Source organism: Sarcophilus harrisii, chromosome 6 (assembly GCF_902635505.1).
Source record: "Sarcophilus harrisii chromosome 6, mSarHar1.11, whole genome shotgun sequence".
NCBI classification, from domain to species: domain Eukaryota; kingdom Metazoa; phylum Chordata; class Mammalia; order Dasyuromorphia; family Dasyuridae; genus Sarcophilus; species Sarcophilus harrisii.
In genome coordinates this window covers 239887756-239902733 of record NC_045431.1, presented here as the reverse complement: position 1 = coordinate 239902733, position 14978 = coordinate 239887756, and the positions used below count along the sequence as shown (strand labels likewise).

Genomic DNA, 14978 nt, shown 5'->3' with positions numbered 1-14978 from the left:
CCCCAGGGCTAAGGTGCAAAACATTGATTAGGCACCTGCTGTGTGCCAAGTGCCAAGCTCTGCCCACTCTAGTGGGGGAGCTCGAGCCAGCGGCCCGTGCCAGCAGTGAAGGCCCTTCCAAAGTGGCTCAGCCCCTTCCCTGCCTCTGCCAGTCACGGCAGGCCCTTGACCCTCCTCCACCATTTGCTCCTCGGAGGCTGTGGCTGGGCAGGGACCACAGAGGCGGGCAACACCATTAGAAGAAGCTGCCTCAGTTCTGGGCTCCTGAGCCTGGGGGCTTTCTGGGTGCTGTGGCCAAGGGGAAGGCACCCCAATCATGATTCCAACCCTGCCTCAGTTTCTTGCTTTGTAAAAACAGGTTAAATCCTCCTATCACATGTCTTGAAGATTTGGCAGGGAGTCCTTCACTAGGAAAAGCCCTGGAGAAATGGGGCTTAGGGGACACCCCAAGGAGGGGAGCATTGGAGGTGGTCAGGACAGCTGCTTGGGAGCCTTCCCAAGGGGGCCAGGAGGGACTGGGGGGAGGCAAAGGCCCTTTTAGGGCCCGGCCCCCAGGCTGTCATGCAGACTCTGGCCTGTTCCGGCCTGGGCCCCCTCCTGGTTCTGGCGGGCTCAGAGTTCCAGGCTTGGGGAAGGAGAGGCCCAAGGAGGAGCCGGCCGGCTGGGCCGCAGCCCCCTCAGAACCCATGTAAGACTCATTGTCGCTCCCCATCCCCGCCCAGGGAGGCCGAGATTAGCCCCGGGCAAACATCCAGGCCTGGACTGGGCAGGAATCAACAGCCTGGTGAGTTGGCTCTCCAACTTCTCCCTAGTCTGAAGCCAATTCGGCCAAACCTTAGATTGCCATCTTGTAGGCGGGCACAAAATCAGTGTGGATGAGCTGGGAATGGGGAGGTGGGCAGCAGGGAGCAGTCTGGAAGAAACCAGGGGTCTGCTGCTGAGATCTTGGGCCCCGGGAAGAGGGGGGGGGCTTCCAAGGAGAGGGTCCATGGGAGAGCCCCCAGCCTGGGGAGCGTCTTGGGAGGACCCCTTAAAGGAATTGTGCACAGTCAAGGCAGGGAGGAGACATGGGGGGACACCAGGAAGTCTTCAGAGCCATCACGTGACTAAGTGCTCCCCAAAACCATCAGTGGCCCCAACCCAGGACGCTGCTGTCCGATGTCCTGGCTTCTCCCTCACCAGGTCTGGGTGACAAAAACCAGTGGCGCCCTGAGGCCCCCAAAGAATCGTAGAGATGAGGGAGGGAGTGTGAAGGAGCGCCTGGGGGCAGAGCCGGGATTTGAACAGAGCTGTTGGGCAAACACTACTGAGAGCTCCCCCAGGGGCCATGTTTTCCCAGGGTTCACTTCTAGGTCTGGGCTGCATTAGCAGCCCACAAAGGACCCTTTAATGCGGTCCCAATACTGGGAAGCCTTTATTTTATGGATGGGAAACAGCACTTCCTGTGCACACAGAAGGAAGGAGGGAGCACTTCCTTATGTAGTGAGGATGCAGCAGAACCAAACTTTGCTGTCAGAGACTCTGAATTGCAAGTATTTTTCTCGGGTCAGCACAGGCTCGGGTGACCCAAACCTGGGTCTGCTGCCACTTGCCCCCCTTGGACAGCTCTGGCTCCCACCTCTTTCTGCAGGAGGGAGTTGATGAGTGTGGATAGGTATTTCTATTTTCCTCGTGCTCCTCTCAGCAGATTTCAGGGGTCTCCAAGACAACCCTTTGGAACTCTTCATCTTCCTTCCTTAAGAAGACCCCCATTCCATTCACTTGGCCATCCCCAATGGGCACATTTTTGGTCACCCCTGCCCCCCATTTCTGCTACATTGACCTCTGTAGAGGGTCACAGCCAGGGGGAACTCTGGGTGGGGTATAAAACCCTTCGGCCCAGAGGGAACCTGCTGAAAACGTCTGGTTCAGCTCCCATCTCACCTGGGGCTCTGGGCCTGAGAAGTCAGGGGGTGAGACCACCTGTGTTGTGACTGAAGCAGAGTGACAGCAGGTGGCAAACCACAGACAATAGCAAGTCAGGTGGGCCCACGTGCGTTTTTGTTACTATGTAAAGGGGAAAGCCCTTGAAATAAACGGACTCATTTTTCCACCCTTCTCAGGGGTCCCGCCTCCTCACTTCTCCATTAGGCAGATGTATTTTAATGACCCCGGCTTGGGGGGGGCTCTAGAAAGCAGGACACAACATCAATCTGCTCCCAGAACCGCTGTGTACAAAGCCCGGGGCCGGCCTTGTGTAATCCCAGATCACTTTCAGCCTGGCTGGACCACTTGAGAGCTCGAGGCGCCTCTGTGTGAGAGCCCACCCTCCCGGCCTTTACCCATGGCCGCTCGGAAGGGCCTCGTGGCCCGGCCCCTGGGCCGGAAGGCGTGCTTGGGGCAGCTTTTGGCGAGCGCCGACATCTCCCCGTCTTTTTGTTCCTGTTCCCGAGAGCCAGCGTGGGGAAAACCCAAGAACACAGCCCGGCCAGCTCAGATTTTCAATCTTTTATTTTCAGTATGGTACAGTCTGTGTGGTGGCAGAAATGTTTGCACAAACAACTCAAAAATTCAGAGTAAAAAAAGAGCTCCAGGTTTACCCCAAAGGGTCATTTAATACCTATGGACATTTCACAGCGATTCTTCTCCCCCATTTCTCAGCACAGTCCATCGGTCACCCCAATCACAGGACTCGGGGGAGGGGTGCCACGAGGGAAGAGCGGGGGCTGTGGAAGCAGCCGCCCAAGACAGTTTTCGGGGGGGCTCCTCGACTTTTAAAGGATTCCCTTCCTGCCCCACAAAAAGGAGGAGGAGGAAAAACCAAGTGCTGACTCCTTTGCCCCCAACTCTGGAGGGCCCAGGTGAGGGGGAGGCCTCGGGCAGAGGTATTGCAGGAGAGCTTCACGGGGCCCCAGCAGCTGGTGGGGTGAGTGCTGCCCCTCCCCACCGCCCCCGGGGCCCCCACCGGCCCTCTGGCAGCCCAGCGATGGGGAGAAGGTTTCCAGTTATAGTCGGGTAGCTCTGGATAACGAAGCGTGTGCACCGGTCACAAGGAAGCCACGGGGTGAGCTCTGCGTCCGTGTGCCTTCTTGAGCATCGGCAATTTGGACCCAAGGGTTGAGCAGTAGTGTCCTGGAGCTGCCCGCCAAGCGGGGACGCCGGGGGCAGTTCCCGTGTCCTTCTGCAAGCTAGTAGTGTCTACAATGCGCGGCCCCGGACGGCGGCCCGGCCCCGGCCTTGACCGGCACGTTTAAAAAAACACATAACCATGAAACAGTAAGAACCAGCCCCCCTCCCCCCGGAATGCTCTCGGCGGGGGTGGGGAGGAAAGGACGATGAGACGCTTGACTCACGCGATCCCGGTGGCTTCCCGGTCTCATGTCAAGGACTCCCAGTGAAATCGTCAACGAGATCCAAGAAGCCTCACAACTTTAATAGAGTCTCTGTGGACGCCCCCAGCGTGGGCGCCCCCAGCGTGGGCCCGAGGAGGCGTGCCGGGCCCCGGGCTGCAGGCGCAGGAGTCAAGCACAGAGGAGAAAGCCCGCCCAGCCGCTCTCTTCACACAAAAGTGCAGGGACCCCCTGCTCCAAGCGGCTCCCAGGCTCACACGCCCAGCTTCCTCTTCTGGTCGAAATAGGCGTCAAACCTGGCTTGTGCGTAGTCCTAGGGTAAAGAGAAGGGGGGGTCAGGGACCGTGCCAGGGGAAGAGGGAAAGGGGGCTGCCCCCAATAGCCAGAGCACGCCCCCGTTCTAATGCCCATCATGAGGGAGCATGGGGCGGAGACAGAGGTAAAGACCTCTGGGAGGGAATTGGCCCCCCCCCCCCCCCCCACTGGGGGCCAGGCTCAAGCCAAGGCAGCAGGGACGCCTCGGCCTGCACTGCCCGCCCGGCCCCCTCCCAGAGTATCCAGGGCCGGGGGAGAAAATTACACGACACCTACCATGTACCCAAACTCAATAGATGAAATTTTGGCTTGTATGATTGACCAAAGTCCCCAGAAGAAATGGGACGCCAAGGCAAACCTAGAGCGGCAAAGGAGAAGCAAAAACATGTCAGAGACTTGCTCGGCAACAGCAAGGCCAAGATCCTCCAAACGCGCCCTCCCCTCCCCGCCATGGCAAAGCCCTGCCTGAGCCCCAATCTCAGGCCTTTAAAGCCCCGCAGGCCACCTACAAGGCCAGGGGAAGGGGGGCTGAGCCTAGGGAGGCTCAGGGGCTCGGCGTGGTGGAGCCCGAATCCTTCCCCCGAGACAGATGGGGAGCTGGGTAGTGCCCGAGGGCAGGAGGAGCCCCAGCCAGGCCCAGGCTGGCCTCTGCCGTCTCACACCCACCCCAGGGAATCTGCTGGTCCCTCTCCCTGAAGGCTGAAGGGCATTTCTCCCCCTCCCACCAAGGGAAGGGCCCAAGCAGGAAGGACCCACACCCAAGGGGGAGTTCAGACTTTTCTCTTTCCGTACGATTATCAATAACAATCACTTTTGGCAAGGGTTGAGTTTGTACAAAAACAAGTGGGTGAGGATGTATTTCCAACCTATGTCTCCCAAGGATTCCTTCGGCCCCCAATGGAGCTTCCCCAGACCCAGCCATCCTTCCCTCTCACCCCAGGGCTTCTGCCCCTTCCCACCCCTCTGACACCCCCATCCCCATTCCTGATCCCCCGGGGCCTGCTGATCACTCCCTCAAGGCAGGCCCCCCTCCCAGAACAGACTCGTGGGCCAGGACATCCAGAGTGCAGGCTCAATGCCGACCAGCAGCACGGAGCTGGACGGCCAGCAACCTGTCCGGTGCCCGAGCGGTGATTCCCCTCCCCCCCGGGAGCTCCTCTCAAAGACACCCACAACATGCCAGACAAAGAAGAGCGCAGGAAAAGGAAGACCCACCTGTTGATCTCTACCAACATGTCCTCCTTCATCTTGGACTTCTCTTCGTTGCTGAGGTTTTCAAATCCACTTTGGAAGGCAGCCAAGTAGTTAGAAATAAAATGAAGCTAAAAAAAAGGGGGAGGGAGATTCATCACAAACAGGACAAGGGAACCTGCACACGTGACTTGGGCGAGACGGGGGTCACGTGACTATCCTCGCTTGTAGTGAGCCCGGGACCAGGCCTCCAACTTTCCGGATGAGACAGCAAAGGGACTCCTCGCGCCCCCAGAGCCCAGCTCAGCACTCGCACCTTTCCGTTTGCTTTCTTGTGGTTTTTGGTCTGATTTTTCTTGCACAACACGACAAATATGGAAATATGTTTAACCTACATCACATTACTTTCTGTCTTGGGGAGGAGGGAGGGAGAAAAATTGGGAACAGCCTTAGAAAAACAAAATGTGGGAAATTATCTTTACGTGTACTTGGGAAAATAAACATTACAAAATACAGCCAAAATTCTACTGGGATCATATAGGAGGCTCCAAGGGAGCGGGAGGCCCATCCCCACAACTTTTTCATGTTAAAAGCACTTGGATCATTAATATTTCTGAGAAATCCCGTCCTTTCCTAGCAAACAGAGCTCAAAGCGGGCCCAGGACCCCGCAGACAGAGGACGCGGCCGCTCGGATGGGAGCTCTGGCAAAGCCAGGCAGCCGGTGGAAGGGCAGACACGTCACCTTGTGACTAAGGGCTGTGTAGTTACAGTCGCCACATAGGCTGGGAGAGTTGGACCCTCAGGAAAATTAAATAATGTTGGGAACCAACACTTCTGACTGTGGTCCTGGGGAGGACGTTGGAGACTCCCTCGGACGGCAGGGAGATGGAATCAGTCAAGACCCAAAGAAATCACTTCACTGGCAGGAACATGAAGCCAAAGCTTAGTTTCTCTGGCCACAGGATGAGAAGAGGAGAGAGGCCCTGGTGTGGGGAAGAGACTGAAGGCAAGAGGAGAAAGGGAGGGCGGAGGGCGAGCGCAATAGTGCTCGGGAAGCCCCAAGCAGGAGCTTGGCCGGAAGGGCGCGGGGCGCCGTGGTCCCTAAGGTCGCAAGGACTCAGACACGAGCCACAGCCTTCAGTGTTGGGGTCAGCGTGTCTGGGCTCGGCACAGGCCACGGCCTACCTGTGCTCTACAGTCCACCCACCGAGGCCGACCCCTGGGCCCAGCACCCCCCTCTTCCCCGAGGGCTTGTCTGCACCTCCCCATTTATGCTCAATGTTGCCATTCTCCCACATTCCCAGGGCCGTGGGGGACCCCACCCTCTAGTCAGGAGGGTTTTATCACCAACTTTTTTCCTGGCTCCAAGGAAGAGAAACTGGCGGGACAGCCCACTAGGGGGCAGCACGGCCGACACCTGGCCACACAGAAGTCCCAGTGCGGCGCTGGGCCCGGAGGCGGGGACCCCACAGCGGGTCCTCATCCCGACATTGCCTGACTCTCTTGGGGTGGGTCTGACTGAGACACAAGCCGGGGACCCCTCCCCCACATTCCGGCCACACCTTCTGTTCTTCCCCCTCCCTATCCTCCCCCCACCTCTGAATGGGCTTCAGGCCCAACCAACCCAGCAACACGCACCCATTAAGGGGCCACAAGGGGGAAGGGGGGGGCAGCAGAGGGGCGCGGCCCAACCCCCCCAGACACATGCACACAAACCCATTCGGGCTCCCTGTGGTTCCTGCCTTAGTCCATCAGGGGATCAGGTCCACCCAGTGTGCGGGGGCGCCTCCCTGGCTTTCGGCATGGCCAGGTTTGTGAGGGAGGAAAGAGGAGGAGTCCTGCTTTGGGCAGCAGCCTCCGCACACAAGGCAGGACCAAGCCTGCAGGAGTGGAGGTCGCCTCCTGAAAGAAGGTCCAGGGCACCCCTGGGCAGGGACAGAAGGACGGACCCACAGGGGTGTGCGTGCACGTGCGCAGGGACCCCCCCCAAATGCTAGCAGGTCTTCCGGTTAGTCTGGTGCAGGGGAGGGAGGGAGGGAGGGGGGCAAAGGGAGGATACCAAGGCAGGAGTGGCACTCTGCACGTCTCTCTCTCCCCATGTTTTTCTCTCTCCTGTCTCTCCCCCATGTTTCCTTCTTCTGTCTTTCTCTCTCCATGTTTTTCTCTCTCCTGAATCTCTTTTTTTTTCTCCTCTTTTTCTCTGTGTCTCTATTTCTGTCTCTCTTTCCTCTTGGCGCAGGTCTCCAGCCTGCAGGTTCCCATCCAGCGCACAGTTCACCAAAAGGCCTCGTCTTCCCTCAGTCTAGTTTCTACAACCCAAACATTCAGGGCACAAAGGCCTCCTGTTCCTGCACCTCTGCCATGTCCAGTCCCCTCTTGCTCCATGATCAAGACCCCAGCCAAGAGCCCACCAGGTGATTTCTGCCCAGATGCCAGCAGGGCCTCATCGGAGTACGAGGAAGCCCCCTCCCTTTCTTCTCCACGACTGAGAATCCGAATCCCCCCTTACCATAGAAAAGCCAGGCCCCCGACAAACACGCACTCTCTCCGAAAGCCCCTGGCTGCACCCCACATGGGAATACCTCCCGTGCTCAGAGTCCCCTCGTGGGCATTCAGCAGGGAACCCTGCGTCTGCACAAAGCAGAGGGGGCTCACCCTGACCCAGCCAACAGAGTCACCAGAGATGGGGACGTACCTGCTGTTTCTTGGTAGGGTACTTCAGGATGTTAGCTCTGAAAAAGGGGAACTTTTCATACGTGTAGTCATACATCCACTCACAGAAGTGATTCCCAATGTCAAAGCCTCTGCAATAAGAAAAGAAGTTGCCAACCTCAGGACGTGGCCTATGACCATGTCATCTTGTTTGTCCACGGAGGCCTAGGGTGCCAGCCCTCTTATTTTACAGGCAGGAAACTGAGGCCCTAGGAGAGAAGCAACCAGGCCCCTGAGATCACCCTGGTGGTGAATACCGTGGTGAGACAGGACCTCGATCCTGACTCCCTGACGCGGACATCAGGGTAAGAGCTAAAGGGAACAGTCCCCCCAAATCCTAAAACCTTCCATCAGATACGAGTTCTGTCCTTGGTGTGGCTCACAGATAGAGCGCCCAGCCTGGAATTAGAAAACCTGAGGTCAAATGTGACCTTAGACACCTGGCTGTGTCACCCTGGGCAAGTCACTTCACCTGCTCGCTTCAGTTTCCTCATCTGTAAAATGTGTTGGAGAAGCAAAGGGTCAAAAAAGCTCCAAACGGGGCTGCCCAGGCCAGAACACGGCTCCATAGTAGTAGCAGCATCTGGGACCCCCAAGGAACCACCCTCTTTTTGGCAGAGCCGCCACCTTCAGGTTTATTGATTACCATTTAGTCCACTATTCTCACCCCAGACATACATCCGCTGTCTTTTCTTCTTGTTAATATGAACGTCCCTTCTGAGCTAGGAGTGGGATTGTCATTTTCCCCCTTGCTTTCATATAGTTACTGATGATTTGTTTTTCTTATGTTAAAAATGCTGTTTATACCCCTCTGACCACCTTTCCATTAGAAAATGACATAATATCAACAATTTTCAGATTTAAAAAAACAAAGTCATATAAAGTCACATGAAAAAAAAGCTCTAAAGCCCCTACTGACTAGAGAAATACATTTTGGAACAACTCTGAGGTACCACCTCCCACCTCCCAGATTGGCTAAGATGACAGTAAAAGATAATGCGGAATGTTGGAGGGGATGTGGGACAACGGGGACACTGATACATTGTTGGTGGAATTGTGAAATAATTGCAACTATTCTGGAGAGCAACTGGAAACCCATGCCCCAAGGACTACAAAACTGTGCATACCCCTTGATCCAGCAGTGCCATTACTGGGTCTGTATCCCGAAGAGATCTTAAAGGAGGGAAAGGGACCCATGTGTGCAAGAATGTTTGTGGCAGCCCTTTGTGTAGTGGCTAGAAACTGGAAACTGAGTGGCTGCCCATTAATTGGGGACTAGCTGAATGAATTATGGGATATGAATGTATTGTTCTATAAAAATGATGAACAAGCTGATTGTAGAAAGGCCTGGAAAGATTTACACCAACTGATGCCGAGAGAAACAAGCAGAACCAGGAATACGTTGGACACAGTGACAGCAAGAACGTGCGATGACTAACTATGAAAGGCTTAGTTCTTCTCAGCGGTTCAGTGATCCAAGGCAATCCCAATAGACTTTGGATGGACGACGCCATCTGCAGCCAGAGGCCAAACGACAGAGACTGAATATAAATCAACACATACTATGCTCACTTCTCCGTCTCCCCACAAGGCTTTTTCCTTTCTGTTCTGATTTTTCTCTCCCTACATGATTTATATGGAAATATATAAAAAATGAACGTGCACACATAAACAAAAAATAATGTTCTTTTATGTGTAACAGGGAAAAATAAAAAGAAATAAGAAAATGATACATAAATGTCCAATTTTGGGTATTTTTGGAAATTTTGGTTGGAAATATCTTCCCCTTCATTAGCTTTCCTTCTTATTGGGGTTCATTGCTTGTGCTAATTCCCTCCCCCCTTTTATAATAAGTTCACCAATTTTGTCTAATTTTCTTTGAAGTCATAACTGGTTAAAATTTCTACCTCTATTTGTGAAAGAGATTACCGGCTAATCTCACATCGGAAAAAACAACATGCCTTTTTAATATTGCATTTCTGACTCACCCGAAATAATAAATCTAGTTCTTTTCTCCCCCCCTAAGAAATTGTCAAATTTTCTTAGTACTGTAAGGAAATAGTCCCTTCCTTTTCCCTGAAATGGGCTCAATGTCACTTTTCTCCTCTGTCCCATTATCTTCAAAATCACTTTGAATGTCATACAAACGAGGGATGTTCACCAATAGCTGTTCCCTCTGCCTGTCCTCCCTCGCCAGGCTCCTGCATTGTGATTTCTCGGCTCTGCGTGCCCACCCCTGGAGAAGCAGCACCGGCTTCCCATTTCAGCCACAAGGGCAGCTATTCCCTAGGAGCAATTTCAAAACAGGCAGCCCCCCCCAGTAGCCCCAAAGCCCACTGGACCCGTTACCTGTAATTGTAACTGCTGTATTCAAAGTCGATGAGCATCAGCTTCTGTTTTTCCCAGTTCTCTCTGCCTTCCAGAAAGAGGATGTTCCCTGTAAGAGAGTTGGCCCTTTTATTGAGGACGTGGCCCTTTCAGGAGAGGGTGCCCCAGCAGGTGCACACGGGGTGGCGCAGCCTCTTCCTCTTCCCCGGGAATATGAGGAGGGAGCTTCATTAATGACCCAACTCTTCCTTCTACTCTAACCTTAAGGCAACATCTTGATAGCAGCCCGCCAATGTCATCACTCTAGGCTGCCTCTAGTGCCCCTGGACAGGAAGAGATGAGAGCCCGCGCCAAGCCTAGCCCGTCTGCCATCCCCCAGTCACCCAGGTGGGGTTCCCAACTGGGGCCCGATATAACTGAAGGCTTTGGGCCAAAGGCTGCCCTGAACCCGGACTGGCAAGTATGGCCCTAAGCCCTGGGACACTCAGGGGACCAAGAGCACCAAAAAACCAACGTATTCTGTAGCAAGGGATCAAATGTGTATTAAGCACCACTATGTACAAGGGCTGTGCTGCACACTCTACACATACATCCTCATTTGATCTTCAGGCCAGTCCTTCTAGCCAGGGGCTGATACTTCTATTTTACACTTGAGGAAACTGAGGCAAACAGGTGATGTGAGAGTGGAGGGTCTAGCTGCCCCCAGCTGCTTTTATCTCTCTATTTAAATAAATGAAGAGTGGTTCTCTGTCAGTTAAGGGTTGGGCAGTATCCTCAGGGCTCAGAGGGAGACACTTCTAAAAGGCTCCCTCCATCACTCACACCCAGGGTAGGTTTAAGCCCTGCCCGCCTCGGGCACCGAGCTGCATATGGGCCTCCTACCTTCCTGGCAGTCATTATGGCAAAACACCACTGGAGACGGAGTGGATTCCAGCAGAGACCTAGAAAAGGACGGATTTTTCATTGTCACACAAACATACTTGGGCACAGCAGGCACCTGCTTCAGAAGCTCGAGGCCGGGAAGGGCAGGGCCAGCCGAATGGCCCTCACCCCACCTGTGCAGACAAGAGACGAGTCTCCTCTTCCCCCACCACAAGCAGGGCCGAGTGGCCAGGTCCCGAGGGAGGCCCAGGCCTGGGGCTCCTCAGCTTCCCCTGCCCACAAGCCGCCCAGCCATTTCCATCATCTGGTTGGCTCCTAAATGTGACCTCCTCTGAAAAGCGTCCACGGCCTCTCAAGCAGCTTGGAGGAAAAAGCGTCTCGGGCACCACTGAGAGTGCCCAGGCCACATTCATCAGCCCTGTAAGCTTTTGGAGGATCCTTTTCAAGGTGCTCCCCTTTACTCCCTAAAATACTGGCAGTGCTCCATTAAGTGTATGTTGGATGTCCAATACAGTTACGATAGGTGTCTGTGTGCAAGTTCCATCCAATGAAAGCCCTCCCAACGGTTGGCCATGATGAGGGGAGGGGTGCCCTCCTCGTCTCTGTCGGGGTGATGGGGCTGTACCAAAGGAGCCCACTACGGCTCTCCTCCTGCCATCTTTCCCTCTTGGCAAGTGACCATGTCCTTGTTTTCCAGTCGTAGGATCGAGTCTACTTCATCTTCCTCGTTTAGCCCCGGGCCCAGCTCCCCGCCCACTGATCCCGCCTGCCCCAGGCGCTGCCACACAAGCTGCATGAGCATCCATCCAGGCTAAGGCGAGATCAGAGGTCCTGTTCCTGTCCTGGGTCTTTGGCCGAGGTCCGGGAGGCCAAACACTTCTCTCTTTGGGGAGACTCGACCAGGTCTCAGGGCCAGAGGACCGCATCTCAATGCTGTCCCTCTGCACTGGCTCTCCTTCCGGCCAGAGGGGTCTCGACCCTCAAGCAGGGACACCGAACTGAAAGAGGTTCTAAGGCGGCCTCGTGTTCTCCTGATGGAGCCCAGAGCCTTTTCCAAAGCAAACAATGGGATCTTACGGCTCTATATTGTTTAGTCAATTATGAGGCGGCTATGGTGACAGGGAGAAAACAATCTTTTAGAAAGACTTAATTCATAGGATCAAAAAATAAAAGGAAAACTCACCTGAGATTTTCCATTTCCAAAGGCAGATTATAACTGAGGAGTTTGTTTAGTTTTTTAACTCTGGATTCTCTGGTAAATTTAATTCTCAGAACTTGATTTAAATATCTTTGTGAAAAAAAGAAAAAGGAAGCTTAGACAATTGATTTCACCCCTTTGTGATTGTTCTACACACAGTCTGATGAACCAATTCTCATGCTAGAAGGTAGTACTCAGAGGGAAAGAACGAGGAGCACGATGGCAATGGCCTCTGGGGCTGCTGAGAAGATCTTTCAGCCCAGCAGTCCTGAAGGCTCTCTCCCAATGGCTGCCCAGCTCTAAACCCTCCAGCTCATCAAAGTGTCCTGGCCACTTCAGATAAGGGCAGACAAGGCATCTCCTGGTCCTGGAGGCTGCTCCCCTCTTGCCTCCCTTGCCCACAATCAGGGGGGGGGGCCTCCTGTTAGCCAGAAATCTGTTTAATGGCGTTTCTCGGAACTTAGAAGTGGCAGGGGCGGAACCCTTTCTGTACAGGAGAGCAGACAGAGCCCGAGAGAACAGGGGCAGCTGGCCGGCGTCTCCCATCGGAGGCGGCGGGATCTGCCAAGCTACACCACCACTGACACTGCGAGGAAGAAGCATCCCTTGTGGACGACGCAACAGCGGCCAGGCCGCTCCCATCACTTACTTCTCCATGGTTCCAAAAAGCCACTTGGGTTCTTTATTGAACGGCATCTTCATACCATGAAATGTGGCCATTTTCTCAGCTATTTCTGCAGAGATATCTGGCAAACTTAACTCCTCAGTGTCTAAACGGCGACTCTAGGAGGAGGAAGAATAAACAAAAATACGAGTCACATCTCCTTCCTGTCTTCTCTGGGCACAGTCGGCCTGCCTCCCTCACCCAGGCGCAGGTCGGGCCTCTGGACCTCCCCTATCCCTACACCAAGTCACAATCTGACAACCTGCCCATCTCTGATCACCCTCCATTTGAAGACAATTCTCTTATCTCCTCATCCTCAAAACTGCTCCTCCGGGGCCTCTACGCCGTGCTCACCACCTTTGCTTGGTCAAGCTGACCATGATGCTCCAGGGCTGATCTGGCCAGGAAAGTCTGGCCAAGTCTCTTGCTCCAGCTAAGATATTAATGAAGCCTAAGAGTCCAAGTACTTGTCCCGGCTACTATTTCCCATTGTAGGTTTAATCACCATCAAAGAAAATGGTTCATTTGTCCCATTAAAGCATCCGGTCTGGCTCTCCCCTCAAGGAGGAACGAAGTAAGCACGAAACACCCTACACTGTGTGCCAAAACAGTTTCTCAGGAGATCCTCACAACCACCTTGGGAGGTGGGCACTACCTATGACTCCCATTTTACAGATGAGGAAACTGAGACACAGCATCTAAGACCAAGGCGAACTTGTAGACGGATCCCAGGAATTCCTGGCCCTATGAAAGCAGCTTCCATTCTTGGGGGTCATGGCAAGATTCACATGACCTTGGAAAAGGCAGAAAGCAAGAGCCCCAACTCCATCCCAGTTAAGGGCCTCTTGATCACATTCACCCACTCAAAGTCATCTGGTCATTTCAGCACCCCTGAATGGGACATGCAGGCAGCGGCCTGTGGCCCTTGCAGATCTTGATTTATCTTCCACCTAAGCCTAACCATCGTTGCTCTTCAGGACTGGATGCTGACCGATCGGAAGAAGCTAGGTGCGATGGAAAGAAACGATGGGAAACCTGGGAGACACTTGTAAGGAATAGTCCTCTCCCCACCCCCAGCCCAGGCAGCTCAGACTTGAAAGAGAAAGGCTTTGGGGACGGGGGGCACACAGAGTCTGTCCCCTTAGAACAGTGGTTCTCAAACCCTTTTTCTCAGTATCTTTACAGTATTAACAACTACGTTAACTATGTCCAAAGAGTTTTTGTTTATATGGGTTACATAACAGATATTTATCATAAATAGAAAAAAAACTAATTTTGAATTTGTAGACTCTCGGAAAGGATTTCAGAGACCCTCCAGGATTCACTGCACCACATTTTGAGAATCACTGCCTTAGAAGATGTCACCAAGAAGCATCTTATGAAATAAAAGTCTAGCAGTGGATGATAATAGCCGCGCTCCTCCCCAGAGACTTCTGGACGCTCTGGGACGCTGACCACGTCAGAGGGAGGTCTCTGGCTACACCAAACCAGAATGGAGGCCACGAGGAAGCAGCCTGCCACCCAGGGAGCTTGTGAGGTCCCTTCCAATAGAGACCCGCAATTCTCAAATCCAAGAGCACGTGAGCGTCTCCGCTCAGAGAGGCTCCAGGAGCCAAGGGTGTGAAAGGCTCACCCCCAGGGGGCCGGTCCCAGAGTGGGTGGAGAACAAAGGGGCCAACAGCTGGGAGAGTATGCCAGAGAGGGAGCTGCCTTTCTTACAAGGGCACAAACGTCCTTTCTGTTCTGGTGGTTTTTGCAGGACAGTCAGGTTCACAGAGATACTTGCAAAAGAAAATGCCCCCCTGGCTGCTGCTACTCCTTCAGTCTGCCTGACCTTCAAAACTTTCTTTTAAACACTCAATTAAGTCGGAGAATCCTCTCTGGACTTAGCAACAACCATCTTCCCCAAAGGGCCCGATCCGGGGGCCTTTCTGAATCGAGCAAAGCTTAAAATCAGACCCGCTTTGGGCAGAAAAGGCAGGAGTCTTACAGGGATGAACTGCTCCAGACGGCCTTGTGGGAAGATTCCATACAGCTTCGGGCCGAGGGACCTCTCGGCAAGGATGGCAAACATAACACTTTCCAACACCATGGCCTCGGCACCCTGCAAAGACACAAAGTCACGAGCAGTCACCTCTCCCTGTTCTAGAAATGACCCCAAGCGCCCTTCCTCTGGACCTGGCCCCTGTGACAGGCTGTTTTACCTGTACCTCTGACCCCAAACTGCTCCTTTGGATGGAGTGGGGCCGAGGTCTGGTGAGCTTCCCCTGCCCATCTCATCAGAAGATCTTGCAGCGAGCCGGACTAGAAAGCTGCCTCTTAAGTTCCCTCCTAACTCCCGCCCCCTCCCGATGTGTT

At 54.0% G+C, this 14978-nt stretch overlaps 1 protein-coding gene across 1 annotated transcript in view; it reads right to left on the bottom strand.

Moving 5' to 3' along the window:
- Positions 1–2472: 2472 nt before the first annotated feature.
- Positions 2473–14978, bottom strand: part of CHKA (choline kinase alpha) — a 39187-nt gene continuing 26681 nt past the window's right edge. The window contains exons 4-12 of the mRNA XM_031942328.1: positions 14611–14724; positions 12606–12739; positions 11942–12046; positions 10759–10817; positions 9898–9985; positions 7532–7640; positions 4860–4966; positions 3921–4002; positions 2473–3642 (exon numbers count right to left, since the gene is read on the bottom strand). Of these exons, the coding sequence (XP_031798188.1) occupies positions 3583–3642; positions 3921–4002; positions 4860–4966; positions 7532–7640; positions 9898–9985; positions 10759–10817; positions 11942–12046; positions 12606–12739; positions 14611–14724 (858 nt within the window). The 3' untranslated portion in view covers positions 2473–3582. The remainder of the gene's footprint in view (positions 3643–3920; positions 4003–4859; positions 4967–7531; positions 7641–9897; positions 9986–10758; positions 10818–11941; positions 12047–12605; positions 12740–14610; positions 14725–14978) is intronic.